At 44.6% G+C, this 20,053-nt stretch overlaps 1 protein-coding gene and 2 non-coding genes across 6 annotated transcripts; all 3 read right to left on the bottom strand.

Annotated features, from left to right (window-relative positions):
• Nucleotides 1–615: 615 nt before the first annotated feature.
• LOC132380979 (protein pitchfork-like) lies at nt 616–18,696 on the bottom strand. Of its 4 annotated transcripts, XM_059950023.1 has the most exons (6): nt 13,884–14,029; nt 13,013–13,152; nt 9,966–10,061; nt 7,908–8,041; nt 3,649–3,766; nt 616–3,346 (listed from the first exon to the last, which is right to left on the bottom strand). In XM_059950023.1, exons 1-6 carry the CDS (start codon nt 13,900–13,902, stop codon nt 3,278–3,280), a joined length of 576 nt encoding a protein of 191 aa, XP_059806006.1. In that variant the 5' UTR covers nt 13,903–14,029; the 3' UTR covers nt 616–3,277. The 4 variants fall into 4 exon arrangements, with proteins under 4 accessions (XP_059806006.1, XP_059806004.1, XP_059806007.1 ...); XM_059950021.1 differs by lacking the exons at nt 13,013–13,152; nt 13,884–14,029 and adding an exon at nt 18,199–18,650; XM_059950024.1 differs by lacking the exon at nt 13,013–13,152 and having other exon boundaries at nt 13,884–13,979.
• trnav-cac (transfer RNA valine (anticodon CAC)) lies at nt 10,810–10,882 on the bottom strand. Its single transcript has one exon. It is a non-coding gene; the product is annotated as a tRNA-Val (tRNA).
• On the bottom strand, nt 15,306–15,378 carry trnav-cac (transfer RNA valine (anticodon CAC)). Its single transcript has one exon. It is a non-coding gene; the product is annotated as a tRNA-Val (tRNA).
• Nucleotides 18,697–20,053: the final 1,357 nt, after the last annotated feature.

The raw sequence follows: 20,053 nt of genomic DNA, 5'->3' as shown, positions 1-20,053 counted from the left end.
ATTGAAGATCATCGTGTCCCAAAATTTGAGAGGCTGAGGCAACCTGAGAACTAAGAGTCCTCGGTAAAAGCGATTCAAAGACTTCCTTTGGAACTATTGCCATTGAGTTGGTATCAATCCAAATGATAAAGCAACAGAAAATGGTCAGGTAGCAGCAGTGGAGGAAGAAACGTATAACCTTTTTAGATCAATTATCTTTCATCAGAATAGCCACCTTCTACAATTGTTTCAGGAGAGGGCTCATTTGTCCTTGATGAAATCAGCATGCAACATCATCAAGCAAGGTCATCTAAGAGGTTCCAAGATAACATCAAACCAAATCTAACACTTCTCACACCTATCATCCACCTAATATGCAATCAGGCTTCGTACTTAAAAATAATTTGTGTAGCTATTAATGAGATTAACAACAAAAGCATCCTCATCAAAGATGGACCGCCAGAGATGGTACTCCTTAAAAAGTTAAAAAGTAAATAAGATTACAAAGGATTTGGGTGGAGGGATAGAAATAAGAATGAACTTCTATAACACCTGATTTAAACCACTTCACATGCAGTTAAGTTCTTCATGTAATTGTTTTATTAAAATTAATTAACTAATTGTAAAGAAGGGGAATATGATGGATGGGAATGTTCTGAGAGTCAGCATAGACATCAGAGACCTAAATGACATCCTACATGATGATCTACATCTTGTCACAAAAAAATCAAAAGCACAGTTAAATATCTAGATTGTGTTTATTCAGCCACAGAAGTCATTCTTCCTTAATCAGAATCAGGTTTATTATCACATTTATATACTCGGTGGCCACTTTATTAGGTACACTTACTTGTTAATGCAAATACCTAATCAGTTAAACATGAGGCAGCAACTCAATTTATAAAATTTTGCATGCAGACGTGGTCAAAAGCTTCAGTTGTTATTCAGACTAAGCATCAGAATGGGGAAGAAATGTGATCTAAGTGACTTTGTGGAATGATTATTGGTGCCGGACTGGGTGCTTTGGGACTGCTGATCTCCTGGGATTTTCACTCACAACAATCTCTAGAGTTTACAGAGAATGGTGCGACAAACAAAAAAAAAATCCAGTGAGCATCAGTTCTGTGAGCAAAAATGCTTTGCTAATGAGAGAGGTTTGAAGAGAATGGCCATACTAGTTTAAGCTGACAGGAAGGTGACAGTCAAATAACTACATGTTACAATAAAGTGTGTAGAACAGCATCACTGAATGCACATGTTGAACCTTGATGTGGATGGGCTACAACAAAAGAACACCACTCAGTGTCCACTTTATTGGATACAGGAAGTAACTAATAACATGACCACTGAGTGTTCTGTATGTCGTGAATTTGTTTCATGTCAGTAGACATTATAAATTGTGCAAATGAGGAATAATGAGGTCATGTTCATGGGCTTATGGAGCATTCAGAAATTTGATGGCAGATTTGAAGAAACTGTTTTTAAAACGCTGAGTGTGATGATGTGGAGAAAAGAAAAGTATTCTATATTTTTTTCAAAATATACAGTATTTAAAAGGTGTAATTTATTTAAGGCCTAGTGAAGAGATGAGGAAGGATGAGGGTGTTTGTAACTTATAGTAATTTTTATGTTTTGCTCTGTACTGCTGCTGCAAAACGCCAATGCCCTTTCCTTGGCTTTTATGCAGTCCTTAACTTCACTTGTCAGCTACAGTTGCCTACCCCTGCCATACGAGAACAACTTTTGTAGGACTTATCTATCCTGCACTTTGTGAACTATTTCCAGATGCTTCAACCAAGTTTGCTCTGTCATCATCCCCGCCAGTATCCTCCTCCAATCCACCAGGGCAAGCTCCTCTCTCATACCTCTGTAATTCCCTTTATTCCACTACACTACTGATACATGTGACTTCTGCATCTCTCTATCAAATTCAATCATATTTTGATCACTGTCTCCCAAGGGCTCCTTTACATTAAGCTCCCTAATAAGATCTGGGTTATTACACAACTAATTTAAGATAGCCTTTCCCCAAGTAGGCTCAAGCATAAGCTGCTCTAAAAAGCCATCTCATAGGCATTCAACAAATTTCCTCTCTTGCGATCCAACACCAACCTGATTTTCCCATGAAGTCCCCCATAACAATTGTGACATTATCACAATTACATACCTTTTCCAGCTCCCTTTGCAATCTCAACCCCGCATCTTGGCTACTATTTGGAAGTCTATATATGATTCTCATAATGGTTTTTTCACCCTTGCAGTTTCTTAACTCCACCCACAAAGATTCAACATTTTTTGACCCTGTGTCACCTCTTTCTAAAGATGTATTTCCATCTCTTGCCAACAGAGCCACACCACCGCCCATGCCTTCCTGCCTGTCCTTTCGATACAAAGTATATCCTTTGATGTTAAGCTCCTAACCATGGCCTTCTTTCGGTCATGACTCAATGATGCCCACAACATCATACCGACCAATCTCTAATTACGCCATGGTTTCATCCACTTTATTTTGAATGCTACACGCATTTAACTACATCACCTTCATTTCTGAAATACCTCAGGATAATCAGCAAAAATTATCGCCCTTAATTTTGTGTCTGTGGTACAATTTAGCTCTTTGCTTTTTCTGCATTTGTACCCAATCATTGACTTGTCTTTTCTTACGTTCATGTTACACCCACCATCTACCTGTAAACCTGCTGACTCATCTTCAGCTCTATCATACTGGTTCCCATCCCCCTGCCATATTAGTAATTTCTCCTGCCTTCTCCCCGTAACCTTTGACACATTTACTAACTGATAACCTATCAACTGCTGCTTTAAGTATACCCAATGACTTCGCCTTCACAGCCATCTGTGGCAGTGAATTCCACAGGTTCACCACTGTGGCTAAAGTGGTTCCTCCTCATTTCTGCTCTAAAAGGACATCCTTCTATTCTAAGGTTGTGTCCTCTGGTCCGAGACTTCCCCACTATAGGAAGCTTCCTCTCCATGTTAACTCTATCAAGGTCTTTCAATATTTGATAGGTTTCAATGAGATCTAGCAGTAAGTTTTTACTGATTATCCTGAAATATTTCAGCAGTCTGCAATTGACACAGTGAACTGTTCACTAACTATGAAAGATAACACATTCACTGAATTATATTTGTTTAATGAAATCTATTACACTGACAAATAATCTCAGATTATGTTGTGGACAACATTATAAAAGACTTCTGTGATCCAGAAATGGTACCAGTGACGGTGTAGTGAATGATAATTCATGCCAGTTGTATTAACATCCAGTCTTTAACATCGTCAAGTGTAGTACAAGCTGAAATATGCCACTCTATTTCTGTGTTTCCGGAACTCCTTGTCGCCAGCAAGCTATAAGTAAAAAAAAAGATATATTTGTTTGTTTTTCTCTCCATTGCTGAAAGAACTGTTGTTTGCTGATATTATTTCTATTCTTTAACTTCACTGGAGGAGTTATCAAGCTACCATCTGTCCTTGCCCAGGCCAATGTTCCCATAGCATGCCTGCAGTGTTCAGCAGCAGAACAACACAAGCAACAGCAAGAGCAGACAAAACAACAGCATTGCAGCTGTGTTTTTTTTTAATGATATCCTGAACTGGCAGTACTGGGAGCTATTTAACTGATTTGGCCCCTATCAGTCTAATAGCCATACCTCAATCCGCAAGGTGCGCTTTTTAGGAGCAGCAACTAAACTCCAGTCCGGAGCATCAAACTTCATTGGCCACATAACATGTCTGTTTCTTGGTGTGTTGAGGTCATATGTACCAGGACTACAAGTAAAACAAATTCAATATCTACGTTAATTTGAACAGAAAAATTTATCAATTAAAAACTAATGTGTAATTATATATTCTTAATAGAAAAGGAATTAATAAATTAATTAACCTTACCAAGACTCTCATGTGTAGATATTTCTAAATTACAAATATATTCCCATTTATGTTATTTTGCACAGGTTGTAATTTTATGGATTACACAATTCCTGACTGAGTTTTCTCAACACTCAGTGGCCATTTTATTAGGTACCTTCTTTGCCTAATAAAGTGGCCACTGAGTGTAAGTTCATTGATTCTGCTGCTGAAGCCCGTCCTCTTCAAGGTCTGATGTGTTGTGCATTCAGAGATGCTCTTCTGCACACCACTGTTGTAATGCGTGGTTATTGAGTTACTGTCACCTTGAACCAGTCTCGCCTGACTTCTCTCATTATAAAGACATTTTTGCTGCAGAACTGCCACTCACTGGATTTTTCTTTTGATTTTTTTGCACCATTCTCTATAAACTCTAGCAACTGTTGTGTGTGAAAATCCCAGGAGATCGATAGTTTCTGAGATGTGCAAACCACCTTGTCTGGCACCAACAATCATTCCACAGTCAAAGTCACTTAGATCACATTTCTTCCCCATTGTTTGGTCTGAAAACTGAACTTGTTGATTGTGTTTGAAAGTTTTTATGCACTGAGTTGTTGTTATGTGATTGGCTGATTAGATATTTGCATTAAAGAGCAGGTGTGCCTAATAAAATACACTGAGTGTATTTGACTTTGTTGATGATCTACAAAATTAAATCTCAGGAAGGACATAATTGAGAGGAACAACTTGCAAGAATATGACTTGTGTAACTAACTGCAATGCTCAATAAAAGTACTCCCAAGTACAGCTTTACATACTGTCATGAAGAAAATGCAATCACAAAAAAGATCTGCCAGCAGCTGTACTTTATTAGGTGTTTGAGGAGATTTGGTATGTCACCAAATGCTCTAACAATTCTACAGAGGTACAATAGAGAGCATTCTGACTGACTGCATCACGGCCTGGTGTGGAAACCCAATATACAGGATCACAAGAGGCTGCAGAGCATTGTCAACTCAGCCAGCTCCATCGCAGGCGGAACTCTCCCCACCACCAAGAGCATCTTCAAAAAGCAATGCCTCAAGAAGGTGGCATCCATCAGATCAGATTCAAATTTATTATCACATGTACATTGAAACACACAGTGAAATGCATTGTTTCTGTTCACAGCCAGTACAACTTGGCAGCAGCCCACAAGTGTTCTAACAACAACATTGCATGCCTACAATGTTCAGCAGACAACACAAGCAACAACAGCAGAAGAAGCCCTTTTCCCACACCCCCACTCACAAACAAGACTCCAATCCTTATTAAGGACATCATCCAGGAGAGCTGTTGGGAGACCCACATACAATGATTCAGAAACATGTACCACCAGATTTCTGAACAGTCCGTGAATCTATGAACACTACCTCATTATTTCTTTAATTGTATCATTTATTTATTTTATAAAGGTTAAACACATCAGCATTATTTCCCTCTTCTCCTCTCCCAACTGGCAGAAGACATAATAGTCTGAGAGCACGTACCAGCAAGTTCAAGGACGGTATCTACCCTGCTGTTATGTGACTCTTCAATGGACTTCTTATATGCTAAAGATGAACTCTTGATTATCTAACCAAAGAGCTGATTGTTGACTTCAGAAACAGTAAAACAAGGGAACACACAGAAGTCCCTGGGGGATCAGAGGTGGAAACAGTAATTTCAAGTTTATGGGTGTCAACATCTCGGAGGAACTATCCAGGGCCCAACATAGCAATACAGCTACAAAGAAGTCACAACAATGGCTATATTCCATTATGAGTTTGAGGGGATTTGGTATGTCACCAAAGACACTCGCAAATTTCAACAGAATCACCATGGAGAGCATTCTAACTGGTGGCATCCCATCTGATATGGGGAGGGGAGGGGGGGGGGTCTACTGCATAGGATCGAAATAAGCTACAGAGAGTTGTGAACTTAACTACATCATGGGCACTAGCCTCCATAGCATCTTCAAGGAACAATGCCTCAAAAAGGGGACCCCCAATCATCCAGGGCATGCCCTGTTTTCATTGCTACCATCGGGGAGTCGGTACAGGAGCCTGAAGACACACACTTAACAATTAAGGAAGTTTCTTCCTCTCTGCCATTCAATTTTTGATTGGACATTAAACCCATGAGCACTACCTCACTACTTATTTTTATTTTTACACTATTTATTTAATATAAACAGTGCCTATAAGAAGTATTCATACCCATTAGAAGTTTTATTGTGTTACACAGTGGATTTTATTTGGCTTTTTTTAACACTGATCAACAGAAAAAGCCTCTTTTATTCAAGTGAAAACATCTATGAAGTGATCTAAATTAATTACAAATATATAACACAAAATAACTGATTGCATAAGTATTCACCTCCTTCAAGTCAGTATTTAGTAGAAGCACCTTTGAAGCAGTTACAGCATTGAGTCTGTGTGGATCAGTCTCTCAGCTTTGCACATCTGGACACTGCCAATTTTTTTCCATTCTTTACAAAACTGCTCAAACTCTGTCAGATTGCATGGGGATTGTGAGTGAACAGCCCTTTTCAAATCCAGCCACAAATTCTTGATTAGGTTGAGGTCTGGACTCTGACTTGGCCACTCCAGGACATTAACTTTTTGGTTTTTAAGTCATTTCCTGTGAAACTTTGGCTTTATGCTTGGGTTCATTTCCCTGTATTTTGCTGCATTCACTTTACCCTCTACCTTCACAAGCCTTCCAGGGCCTGCTGCAGTGAATCATCCCTGCAGCATGATGCAGCCACCACCATGCTTCACAGTAGAGATGATGTGTTTTTGATGATGTGCGGTGGTTGGCTTACTTCAAACGCAGCCTTTAGTCTGATGGCCAAAAAGCTCAATTTTGGTTTCATCAGACCTTCTTCCAGCTGATTTCAGAGTCTCCCACACACCTTCTGGCAAACTCTAGCTGAGATTTCATGTGAGATTTTTTCAACAGCGGCGTTCTCTTTGCCACTCTCCCATAGAGCTGCGACTGGTGAAGTACCTAGGCAACAGTTGTTTGCACAGTCTCTTCTATCTCAGCCACTGAAGCTTGTACCCTTCCTGACTTGTCGTAGGTCTCTTGGTGGCTTCCTTCACTAGTCCCCTTCTTCATTCAGTTTTTGTGGATGGTTTGCCGTAGGCAGATTTACAGCTGTGCCATATTATTTCCATTTCTTGATGATTGACTTAACTGTACACCAAGGATTATTCAGTGACTTGGAAAATTTCTTGTATCTATCACCTGACTTGTGTTTTTCAATAACCTTTTCACAGAGTTGTTTGAAGTGTTCTTTTATTCTCATGTGTAGTTTTTGCCAGCCAAGATACGGACTCACCAGCAGAGAGACCTTCCAGATATAGGTGTATTTTTACTACAATCCTTTGAAACACTTTAACTGCGCACAGGTCTCCAAAAAGTGATCTCCATTTAACTAATTATGTGACTTCTAAAACCAATTGGCTGCACCAGATTTGATTTGGTGTGTCATATTAAAAGGTGAATATTTATCCATTCAATTATTTTGCATTTTATAATTGTAATTAATTTAGATCACTTTTTAGAGACCTGTTTTCACTTTGACATGAAAGAGTCTTGTTCTGTTGATCAGTGTAAAAAAAAAGCCAAATCAAATTACATCCACAGTGATTCAATGCTGGAAAAGAATAAAACATGAAAATTTCCAAGGGGGAGGGGTGAATACTTTTTATATTGCATTGTACATACTGATTGTAATTCAGTTTATTTTTCTCTATTATGTATCATACTGCAGCTGCAAAGACAACAGATTTCACCACATAAGTTGCTGATATTAAACTTGATTCTGATTAATCTTCCTCTTCTACCTTGTTAACCTTAGTGTCTACTCGCAGTACACTTTCTCTGTAAGTGTAACACTATAGGTAAAAGTCTTTTTTGTATTCTTTTTGTAGTGCCTCCATGTACTGTGGAGTGATCAGTCTGGGTGAGATTCACTGTATCTCTGTACATGTGACAGTAATTAACCAATTAACAATTGTGACGGAGCTTTACATACCCAGGAACTTGAAGTTTACTTGAGCTCTCTTTATTCCTTTGAGATGTGGAACCAAATGGTGCACTTGATGGTTTGAAACCATGACCTCTTCCAAGTCTTTTCTGGTACACTGCTGGGCCAGGTGATATGCTCTCCTGTAGAGAACATGTTAATGCTAAACAAAGAGTTACAAGAAATTGCAGAGGGTTTTAGACTTGGCCAGCTCAATCACACACTCAACACACTCCACCTTCCTGACATCTTCAAGAGGGGGTGCCCAAGATGGTGGCATCCATCACTAAAGACCTTCACCAACCAGGGCATGACCTCCTCTCATCAGGGAGCAGACACAGAGCCTGAAGACCCACACTCAATGATTCAGAAAGTGTCTTCTCCTCTGCCATTAGATTTCTGAATTGTCCATTCATCTATGAGCACTATCTCGTTATCCCTTTTTCCCCACTACATATTTGTAATTTATGGTCATTTTATGTCAAAATGCTTTGAGAGGCTGGTCAAGGACTACATCTACAGCATGCTACCAACCACACTGGACCCCTTACAGTTCATCTACTGACACAACCGATCAACAGATGATGCAATAGCCACAGCTCCACACACCTGGAGAGGAGGGATACTTATGTAAGAATGCTGTTCTTCAACTACAGTTCAGCATTCAACGCCATAATTCCTTCAGGCTTGACAAGAAGCTCAGAGACCTCAGCCTTCACTCTGCCTTGTGCAGCTGGATCCAGATCACCGGCAGGTGGTATGAGTGGACTCCCTCACCTCTGTCGCTCTGACCCTCAACACAGGAGCACCCCAGGCCTGTGTCCTAAAGTCCCTCCTTTACTCTCTGTACACCCATGTCTGTGTTGTCACTTACAGCTCCAATCTGCTAATTAAATTTGCAGATGATACTACATTGATTGGCCTTATCTCAAATAATATTGAGGCAGCCTACAGAAAAGAAGTCATCACCTGATGACACTGGTGTCAAGAAAACAACCTCTGCCTCAATGTCACAAAAACAAAGGAGCTGGTTGTGGTCTATAGGAAGAATGGAGACATCAATGGATCTGGGGTTGAAAGGGTGAACAGCTTCAAGTTCCTCAGTATACACATCACCAAGGACCTCACTTGATCTGTACATACTGGCTGTGTGGTGAAAAAATGCACAACAGTGCCTCTTTCACTTCAGATGGCTGAAGAAGTTTGGCACAAGACCTCAAATCCTAAAGAATTTCTATTGAGGCACAATTGAGAGCATCCTGACTGGCTGTGTGACTGCCTGGTATGGGAGTTGTACTACCACAGCTGATGTTCTCAGGATTATTTATTGATATTCTGATTATTAGTTCTTGTATTTGCATGCTTTTTTTTCTTTTTTTTGTATACATTTATGGGATGTGGGCATCACCAGCTAAGCCAGCATTCATTGCCCATCCATAGTAGCCCTTGAGAAGGTGGTGATGAGCTGCCTTCTTGGACACTGCAATCCCTGAGGTGTAGGTACACTCACAGTGCTGTTAAGGAATTCCATGATTTTGACCCGGCAACAATGAAGGAATGGTGATATGTTTCCAAGTCAGGATGATAGGTAACTTGGATTTCTAATTGGTGGTGTCCCTAGGTATCTGCCGAAACGTCAACTGTACTTTTTTTCAGTAGAAGCTGCCTGGCCTGCTGAATTCCTCAGCATCTTCTGTGAGTGTTGCTGGGATTTCCAGCATCTGTAGATTTTCTCTTGTTTCGGGCATCTGCTGTTCGTTTGTTTGTGAGTCTTTGTTTAGTGTGTACTTTTTCACTAACTACTCACTAATCATAGTATTTCTTTGTTCTACTGTAAAAGTCCACAAGAAATCGAATCTCAGGATAGTACATGGTGACATAGATGTACTCGGATAAGAAATCTACGTTGAACTTTGAAGAGATTCTGCAGATACAGGAAATCCAGAGTAACACTCGCAGAATGCTGGAGGAACTCAGGATGATCTATGGAGAGGAATAAACGGGTGACATTTCGGGCTGAGACCCTTCGTCAGGATTCATTATCACTGGTTATGCTCATTCACTTACTACTGCAGGCGAGAATCGAGCCGCCGTCCTTGCTCCCAATGTATATCCAATTTTACTCTCTGGCTTCTTTCCCAAGTTACCGGATATACTGTATTGCTGTAGAGGAAAGGAAATGTGATGATCAACACGCTAATTCCAACAAAGACAATGCAGGCTGGACCTAAGGAACCTTCTAAGATAAGTCCGAATCTGTTTCTGCAGACACGGGGAGACTGAGTGGCGAAGGCGACATTTAGCTCGCTTGCCTTTTCAGATAGTGAACTAAGACTTGGGACAAATGAGAAAATCTGCAGATGCTGGAAATTCAAACAACACACACAAAATGCTAAAGGAACTCAGCAGGCCAGGCAGCATCTGTGGAAGAGTACCGTTGATGTTTCGGGCGTCGACTGTTCTCTTTCCCATCGATGTGCCTGGCCTGCTGAGTTCTTCCAGCATTTTGTGTAAGACTTGGGATGCCATGTTGTGGTTCCCCAAGACAACCAAAGGATGTAGTAGTGCTAGATTTTTTAAAAATACAGATTAACTTCATCTGTCACAAGTACATAGAAACAGGCAGTGAAATACAGTACATTGCTTGCGTCAAATCAAATCAGCGACAGTGTGCTTCCGCATACTCACAATTTACGACCCCAACAGAACAAAACTGGAGCACCCACGGGGAGAACATACACTCTTTACCGACAGCGGAGGGAATGAAACCCCGACCTTTACAGCTGACTGTTGTAAAGCGTTACTCTAAGTGCTACCGTACAGTGCCCCCGAGTTTTAGTCCTTCGGACAGCTGAATGAGAACGTCCGGAACACGTACTCCTGTGAGAAATAGAAGCGCGAGTCAAAACTATGTTTCTGCCCAGGATCGAACTGGGGACCTTTCGCGTGTGAGGCGAACGTGATAACCGCTACACTACAGAAACCGTGACAGTTGTAGCGGCGTTGCCGGGATTAGAGGGCTTGGGTTACAAGAAGAAAATCTGGGTCTTTGCACTTCATCTGTCCTGCTGAAAGGTTTCGGGCCGCGACCCTTTTCCCGTCGATGCTGCCTGCGTGTTGCGTTAATTCAGCTGGGATTTCTTTGGAGTGAATGTAAATTTATAAAATTATGCAGATCAGAGATAGGATAGTAACAGACTTTTTCCAAGGCCAGGAGTCTAAAACAAAAAGACATGGGTTTAAGGTGAAAGGGGATAAGATTTAAAAGAGATCTGAGTTACTAAGTTTTATCGACGTCATTCTACAGCGCTCCGACTCCTCAGTGCATGTGTCAGGATTGTCCTTGTTTACTTCATTTTACCCAGAACATACTGGCGCAATTCTGCACTGACATCCCTGAAAGGATCCCCACATCGGCTAGTGCTGTCTGCTTTGGTACAGCATCTGCTCAGAATACTGTATACAAAACTGTCAGTTCAGTAGAAAAGGGTGGTTTCTCATACAGAGAAACGAGCTGCCAGAGGAATTGGTAGAGACAGGTGCAAGCACAGTTTTTTAGATGGATTTGGACCTTCTCCCCTCTTCCATTGGGCAGAAGATACAACAGCCAGAAAGCTCATACCAACAGGCTCAAGGACAGCCAATACACCTCATTATGAGTTTGCACTTTATCGTTTACCTGTACTACACTTTCACTGTAACTGTGACACTTTATTCTGCAACTGTTATTGTTCTGCCTCAATGCACTCTGTAATGATTTGACCTCTATGAACAGTATGCAAGACGAGCTTTTCACTGTATCTCTCTAATGTGGTTTATCTCAATAATAAACCAATTCCAATTCCAAACGGGAAAGGAGATAGACTTGGGCTAAAATGGGATTAGCATAGACAGGCAAGGATGAGTCTGGCTGAAAAGCCTGTTTCTGTGCCCTGTCTTGTGATCACAGAACACAGAATGTTATAGCATTTATCCAAACTAATCCTTCCCTCCCTCCCACATAGCTGTCTATCAACCATCTACCTATCTGAGGCTCTCCATTGGTCAGGGCCGACTCTGGATGTTCATCCTAGCTCTTTACATAATACGCAAGCCAGGGCAGTACAATAAGGCCCACAATCCGTTGCCCGTGCAGCAGGCTCCCTCACTCTATGCAGCTGATGAGACCATAGGACCAGCAGAAACCAACAGTTTTGCGCAATGTTGAACGCAATGTAGTATTGCCTTAGGGACTCCAGCTCTGGAATTTTCACTGGGGTTTATTCCCACAGCCTTCCCCTTGAGTGGGTATAGACGCAAGGCAGCGGAGGTTTGATATCAGAGTTTTCCTTCTCCTAGAACAGCTGCCAACCACACTTGAAGGGCCCCATCTGCCTGAAGTGACTAGTTTTAAGGTGGCAGTAACCTGCCTTTGCCCCCTTCTGTAGGAACTGTTCTACCAGACTTAGTAGCTAAACCACACGAGAAGGACAGGAGCTGGACTTGGTTGTCAGAGGCTATCGAGATGCATGCCATTGGGAGCACTTAATCCCTAGTAACACCCTCTGCCCTGGCTATGACAAGGAACCTCTCTTAAAGTGTCTGTCCCCAAAGTATCTACCTCTACCATTCCCTGGCAGCTTTGGCCATGCACCCACTACTCTCTGTGCAAAAAAAAAAACTGCCTCTGACATGCCCCCTATACTTTCCTGTAATTACCTTAAAAGTTATGCCCTTTCGTATTAGCCATTTTCTCCCTCATCATCTAGTATTGTTGATCAGCTTTTGAGGAGTGACATTTCCTCCACAGACTGATGCAAAGTATTTTAGTTATCAGGCCAGCGGGGGGGGGGGGGGGGGGAAGGAGAGGTTGGCCATCCTTCTGTGACCTAGAAACTGTTTTGCCAAGGTCACTCCTGCTCCTGTTTCTGAGGTGGAAGGTTCAGAGGCAGAGCTTTCTCTCTCATGTTCATCTACAGTCACTCCTCACTTGAGTCATAGTCATACAGCAGGGCAACAGTCCATTCAGCCCATCTGGTCCGTGTCAACCAAAGTGGCCAGCTAAGTTAGTCCCACATCTGGCCCACTTATATACTGCCACCGGTGGGAAAATTTAATAATCACCTGGAACATACAGAAAAGGTATCGTAGTGGCCTGGCCCACAGTTTGGGGATCCTCTTATTGGGGGAAACTCATTTCCAAGTCTATCTGAGGCCCAGTGAAGTGGGAACAGCTGTCTCTCAGGCACGTTGAGTGGCAAAGATTTCCGAGAACCTGAGGGGATTTAAAAGAAATTATTACTGCAATTCATAGAAATTACCTTCTCAATGGAGAGCCTTGACCAATGCCTCACTAAAATCCACATCCACTGCTCTCATTTCATCAACTTGTCTTTGAGGAAGTAACAAAACACACTGAGGAAGGTAAAGCAGTGGATGTGGCATATATGGATTTTAGTAAGGCATTTGACAAAGTTCCCTGTGCTAGGCTCATTCAGAAAGTCAGGAGGTAGGGGATCCAGGGAAACATGGCTGATACAGAATTGGCATACCTACAGAAGGCAGAAGGTGGTTGTAGATGGAGAATATTCTGCCTGGAGGCCAGTGACCAATATCACCGGCCACAATATCACTGAGTTGATATTGGGCTTGAAGATATTTCATTTCTTTCTCTCTCCCCACTACCACCCCACAGCGCTCTTTCCCCTACTCCCTCTCCACAGTTAACTCAAATAGATGACAGAGCCTTTGGTTTATAACCTGGTACCTGCTGACCGAATGAAATCGATTGAACGATATTTTTAAAGACCTGAATTAGTGAGGTCTCAGGGCAAGAAGGTGTCACTAGCCAGGAGCGGTGGGTGATCAACCTCTGTGTTTATTCTTTCTACCTTAAAGCTCTGAGCCCATAGCGATCAGAGAGAGAGGAAGGAGTTCTGTTGAAGAAGGGGAGAGCTCCTCAGCTGTCAGACCCGCACGAATCTGCCAGGGCCCGGACCCACTCACCTGCCCAGACCTTGGCCATTCCGCCACCGCCGCTGCCTTGTTGCAGTGCGTTGCCCGGGTGACGCGATGGTAACAGCCCATCGCCGGCTGCGCATGCGTCACGCGAATGGAGTGCCGGCAGCGCCTGGTCCTCCTGCAGTTCGAGTCCGGGTTCGCGACGGCCCGAAAATCTAAACTGTTCCTTCAGTGACTGCTACAGGTCCCACTAGATCCTTGTCTGCCCCCACAAGATCCCTATCCCCATGGAATCTCTGTCCCGTCCCAATCCCACGATCCCCTATCGCGTGCTCAGTAGACCCCTGTACCGCTCCCTCGTCCGTCCCCACCAGATCCCCCTCCCACACTGGAACTGCACCTGTTTGTCTGTGGGATCCCAGTACCAGCCTCAAGCCACGTTTGAGATGCCCCGCAGCATCACGCCTCCTTGCCAGGGACGATTCATTAATCCTGGTTCATGACACCACGCCATCCCTGCCCCACGGTTCGTTCTTCAACGTGTTGCTCTGAGAAATTGTTCTGAACACGTCGCTGGCTTCCCAATCGCGGAGCGGGTGCCTCAACTCCGGATGTCCTTCGTCACCCGTTCACGTTGTTAAACATCGAACACGGAGCGAAGAGCTGACCTCTAACATATTCCCGTCCCTGAATCCCTAATCGGACCTGCAACTGTTTCACATCCGTAAATTATTCCAAATATTGACTGGAGCCATCTATTGGGCCATTCTCTTAACTTCCAGGTTAGTAACACCTGGAGTGGAAGGTTTGGGTCAGTGAGTGCCCCCTCCGCGCCACCATAGCATGCCCACAACTTACTAACCCTAACAGTCATCATCATTGTGTGCTGGACCGTATGACGTGGGCGATCACGGTCTTCCATCTGTCTTTAATCTGCTTGTTCTTTTCTCTATCCATGACCATGATTGTCCTTGGCAATTTTTACTGCAGAAGTGGTTTGCCATTGCCTTCTTCTCCCGGGCAGTGTCTTTACGAGACAGGTGACCCCCTCCGCTGTCAATACTCTCAGAGATTGTTTGCCTGGCGTCAGTGGTCGCATCACCACGACTTGTGATCTGCACCAGCTGCTCCCATGGCTTCACGTAACTCTGATCAAGGAGGCTAAGCAGGTGCTACACCTTACCCAAGGGTGATGCAGGCGAGTGGAGGGGAAGAGCGCCTTACACCTCCTTTGGTAGAGATGTCCCTCCACCCTGACACTCAAACAGAATCTGCAAGGAAACCGGAGAACCCGGAGCAGTCGCGGAGAGAACGTACAAACTCTTCACAGGCAGCGGCCGGCTGTAAAGCGTCACGCTAACCGCTACGGTGAGTTACAGGGGTATCCCACGTTTTACTTTCGCGGTGAGATCTTCGGACAGCTGAATGAGATCGTCTGGAACACTTTCTCCTTTGGAGGCAAAATTATGTTTCTGCCCAGGATCGAACTGGGGACCTTTCGCGTGTGAAGCGAACGTGATAACCGCTACACTACAGAAACCATGATCAGGACTGCGACGTTTCCTAAACTGGAGGGTTTTGTTTACAAGACACGAATTAAATTGAGATTACAAACAACACACACGAAATGCTGGTGGAACACAGCAGGTCAGGCAGCATCCATAGGGAGAAGCACTGTTTTCTTTGGAGAGAAGGACGCTGATCTGATGGAGTTTGATCTGACATGCTCGGTATTGTCGATTTAATACTACAGCTCCCCGAGTCCACTGGTACAGATGTCCGATTCTCTTTGTCCTCCCCAGAACATACTGGTGCAATTCACGTGTCATCCTCACGTCAGCTATGTCAGTCTGGTTTGGTACAGCATCGTCTCACGAGGGAGAAAGCAAAGGAAAGAAAAGCTCAAAGTTAAGTACCCCCCCCCCCCCCGCCTTCCTTTCTTTATATCTGCTCAGCTAGGATATTAGAGATAACAGGCAGGATAGTGAAATTCTCCTCTTGTGGGATGTGGCAAGGCAGGGAGACCGCCAGGGTCCCTGACCACTACAACAGCGGGAAGTGCGTCCAGTTGCAGCTCTAACAGTCCACGTTAAGGAGTTGGAGAGGGACCTGAGTGAAAGCCGGATCATTCAGGAGGCTGAGGGGCTGATAGATAAGACATATAGAGAGGTAGTTACACCCAAAGTGCAGGGTGACAGTTGGGAAGGGGGAAGGAATTAAGGAGCCGGTGCAGAGTAAGTACCCCTGTGGCCATACTCCTGAACAACAGGTTTATCATTTTGAATACTGTTGGGGTGGGGGCGTTGACCTAACAGAGGAATGCCACAACAGTCGGGTCTCTGGCACTGAGTCTGCCTCTGTGACTCAGAAGGGAAAGGGGGGAGGGGAAGAGGCACACCGTCCATTATTTAGGGGAATGGACAGGAGGATCTGTTGGCGAGAATGAGATTTCCGGGTGATTGGTTCCCTCCCTGGCGCCAGGGTCCGGGACATCTCGGATCAAGTCCTCAGCATTCTAAGTGTGAGGATGAACAGGCAGAAGTCATGGACCATGTAGGTACCAATGACATGGGTAGGATGAGTACGAGGTTCTGCGTAGGGAGTCCGGGGAGTTAGGTGCCATGATGAAGGGTATAACCTCCAGGGGTGTGATCTCGGGACTGCTATCCATGCTACTTGGTAGTGAGTCCAGAACTAGAAAGATTATACAGTTTAATATGTGGCAAAAGAGTTGGTGTAGGAGGGAGGGCGTAAGATTATTGGATCGTTTGGTTCTTTTCAAAGGGAAGGTAGGACCTGTACAGAAGGGATGGTTTGCAGCTGAAAAAGAAGAGGGGGATTCTAATATCCTAGTGGGAAGATTTGTTAGTGCTACACAGTGGGGATTAAACTAGAGTTGCAGGGGGTTGGGAACCAGAGTACCGGAACAGTCAGTGGAGAGGTTGTGGAGGCAGAAGTTGGTGAGACCTCAGACAAAGTTAGGAATTAAATGGCGCGACTGGTGCCTGAGCTGCCTGTACTTAAACGTAAGAAATGTCATCGGAAAGGCAGGTAATAGTGGTGAAGATGAAGTAGCGGGTTTACAAACAGAGGCGATGTGTAGTGAGGAGAGGGTGTTGATGGGGCAAACTTGCAGGATGTTTCAGTGTAAAAGGCAGACAAAATCGAAGAGGGTGAATAAAGGACTGAATGATGCAGTACGCAGTAAGCAGAATAAGGTGCAGAACTGTTGCAGATTGGCATGTATGAAGGTGTGTGTAAGTGGAGCCTTCATTCCAATCCACTGACACAAACATTACCATTCCATTTCAGAGTTTAAATTTCTTAAGTCATCCACATCTTTTTAATTACATCAATTAACTATAGTTTCAAATGTGTTTCTTGGATTGACAGCCATTTATCCGGACTTTGGAAAATATCACTCTGGTCTTGACTAGTTCAGCAACTGTTATGCACCTGATGGGGTCAAAATGAGTTCCAAAGCTTGTGCGATGAAGACTGAAAAATCCTTAAACCGGTTTTTGCTTCAGTTACAATATTTTCTTCGTCCACCAGCTAAAGTGGGTGTGAATGTGCCCAGGGGTATTCTAGAGAAAAGCACACGACCTGGTCCAGTGACAAAGTATATATGAAACACACCCCATGGATGGTCCCTGACCCACCGAGTTCGTCCAGTGCTCTGTGTTCCTCCAATGTCGATTCATCCAGTGCACAGTGGCAGGGTGAAAATGAAACTGCCCATTTCAATCATTGCACAGATCTCCTTTTGTTGTAGGTCTTATTTACATTAGAGAACTATTATTTATATTCATACCCATGGTCTGCTAATCCCCAAATGTACCTCAGCTCTGTTGACCCACCTTTCATCCAAACACTGAGTTGATATCGGTCTTGAAAATTTTCCATTTCTCTCTCTCTTCCGCTTTCTCCGTTTCTCTCCACTCTCCCTCGCTCTCCCCAACTCCCCTCTCTCCTCCTCCTTCCCCATACTCTCTCTCCCTCCCTCTCCACAAATAACATTAAATAGATGATAGTGCCTTTAGTTAATAACCTGGTACCTGCGGACCGAATGAAATAGATTGAACAGTATTTTTTGAAGACCTGAATTACTGAGGATTCCGGGCAAGAAGGTGTCACTAGCCAGGAGCGTTGGGTAGAAACATAGAAAACCTACAGCACAATACCGGCCCTTCGGCCCACAAAGTTGTGCTGAACATGTTCCTACTTTACCCTTCATTTTCACCTTGCCGCTGTGCAGTGAGGTGATCAACCTCACAGTTCTGAACTCATACTGATCGAAGGGAGGGAGCTTCCCGGCCGGCAGGGCGCCACGACTCTGCCAGGGCGCGGACCCACTCACCTGCCCAGACCCTGGCCATGCTGCCACCGCCGCTGCCCCGTGGCATTTCGTTGCCCGGGTGACGCGTTGGTTACAGCCCATCGCCGGCAGCGCATGCGTCAAGCGAATAGAGTGCCGGCAGCGTCCCGTCCACCCGCAGTTCGGTGACCCGGGCCGAGTCTGAATTCGGGACAGCCCAGAAATCTGAAATGTTCCTTCAGTGACTACCTGAGATCCCTGTCCCGTCTTCAGTAGACACAAAGCACACCGATTCACCGTCCGTCTCCACCAAATTCCCTCGTCCTGTTCCCACTTGATTCCTGTCCCCATCAAATTGTTGTCCTTCAATTAGGCTCCAAAATAATTTGATTCGATTAGTCCAAACTATAGAAAGATTAATGAGAATGTTGAAATCAGGAGCAAGAGCCCAAATACCAGTCTTGATGCCGTTCTCGTCCAACCCTCTGCCTGCATAGATGCTGCCTGGCCTGCTGAGTTCCTGCAGCAGATTGACTAAATAATCAACGTTGTCTGGGACGCGCCTTTGGCGGAGGCGGGAATAAGGGCCACACTGAGGAGGCTCTATTGAACCATATACAGAGGCAGTACATTCTGCGTTGACCTGCGTAAATCCACGGCAGTGTAACTTACACCTGGCTACTCAGTTAAACTCCCTGCAAACCACTCAGTTACGCTAAATATCTTTTACAAGTGGCCATTAAATGCCAGTCTCATCAGTAACACCAGCATCCAGGAACGAATATCAAAGTAATTCCATTTCTCTCACCGTCCCAAGCACCACAAGCTGTTCGCATTTGTTGTTATTAACTCCACGTCCCTAACCGGTAATTATTCCAAATGTTCGCTGCCGTTTATCTATTGGGCCATCCCTTAACTCCCAGCTTAATAAGTACCTGGCGTGGGAGGTGTGGGTCAGCGATTGTTCCCTCCACGCCACCATAGCATAACTTACTGACAGTCATCATCATTATGTGCCGTATGAGGGGGGCTATCATGGTCTTCCATCTGCCTTTAATCTGCCCCCCCCCAGAAGACACTTTATTCACAATCATTTTAAAAAATTCTTGATACACATCCTCGAAACCGGAGAGCCAGGAGAGAAGGGCAGACGAGTGCTGGTGCGGGGAGAAGCGACCCCACACACGATGCAGGGGCAGGGGCGTCAGCTGCAGCACTGGACCACCCATCTGGCTGCTGAGGTGTTTGAGCGAGCCCTTGGCCGGAGGACCATGCCCCAACCCCACCAGGCTGATGTGACCCCAGCTCCCCTCCCACACGGCTGGCTAGGGACTGAGTTGATTTGGTGAAGGTCCCGACCGCACTGCCACAGTGCCGAGAGTCCCGGGAGCAGCTCTGTCCTGTGCCCACGTTAACAGCAGAGTTCCTCTTCCTTCCTGTCCATGACCATGATTGTTCTTGGCAATATTTCTACAGGAGTCGTTTGCCATTGCCACCTTCTGGGCAGTGTCTTTACAAGACGGGTGACCCCACCTGGTGTCAGTACTCTTCAGAGATTGTCTGCCTGGTGTCAGTGGTCGCATAACCAGGACTTGTGATCTGCACCCACAAACAAGAGAAAATCCGCGGGACTGGCGATGGGTCCAGGCCCGAGGCGTCGACAATACTTTTTTCCATGGATGCTGCCCGGCCTGCTGAGTTCCTCCAGCATTGTGCGTGTCTTGCTTGTGATCCTTTGGCAGAGACGTTATCTCCACCCGAGACCAACTGGGAGACCGCTTCTCGAGCATCTCCGTTCCATCCGCCGGGACAAGCGGGATCTCCCATTTTAATTCCACTTCCCATTCCCATTCCCATATGTCTATCCACGGCCTCCTCCGCTGTTGTGATGAGGCTA

This window comes from Hypanus sabinus, chromosome 25 (assembly GCF_030144855.1).
Source record: "Hypanus sabinus isolate sHypSab1 chromosome 25, sHypSab1.hap1, whole genome shotgun sequence".
Taxonomy (NCBI): domain Eukaryota; kingdom Metazoa; phylum Chordata; class Chondrichthyes; order Myliobatiformes; family Dasyatidae; genus Hypanus; species Hypanus sabinus.
The sequence above is the reverse complement of the archived record's forward strand: the minus strand, read 5'-3'. Positions and strand labels throughout refer to the sequence as shown.

Coding starts and splice junctions, on each gene's coding strand:
- LOC132380979 (XM_059950021.1), bottom strand. CDS start 18,507: ATGGGGACAGGAATCAAGTGGGAACAGGACGAGGGAATTTGGTGGAGA. Junction 8,042..9,965: donor CTCGATTCTCGCCTGCAGTA/GTAAGTGAATGA, acceptor TGTTCTCTACAG/GAGAGCATATCACCTGGCCC. Junction 3,347..3,648: donor AGCGCACCTTGCGGATTGAG/GTATGGCTATTA, acceptor TTTTACTTATAG/CTTGCTGGCGACAAGGAGTT.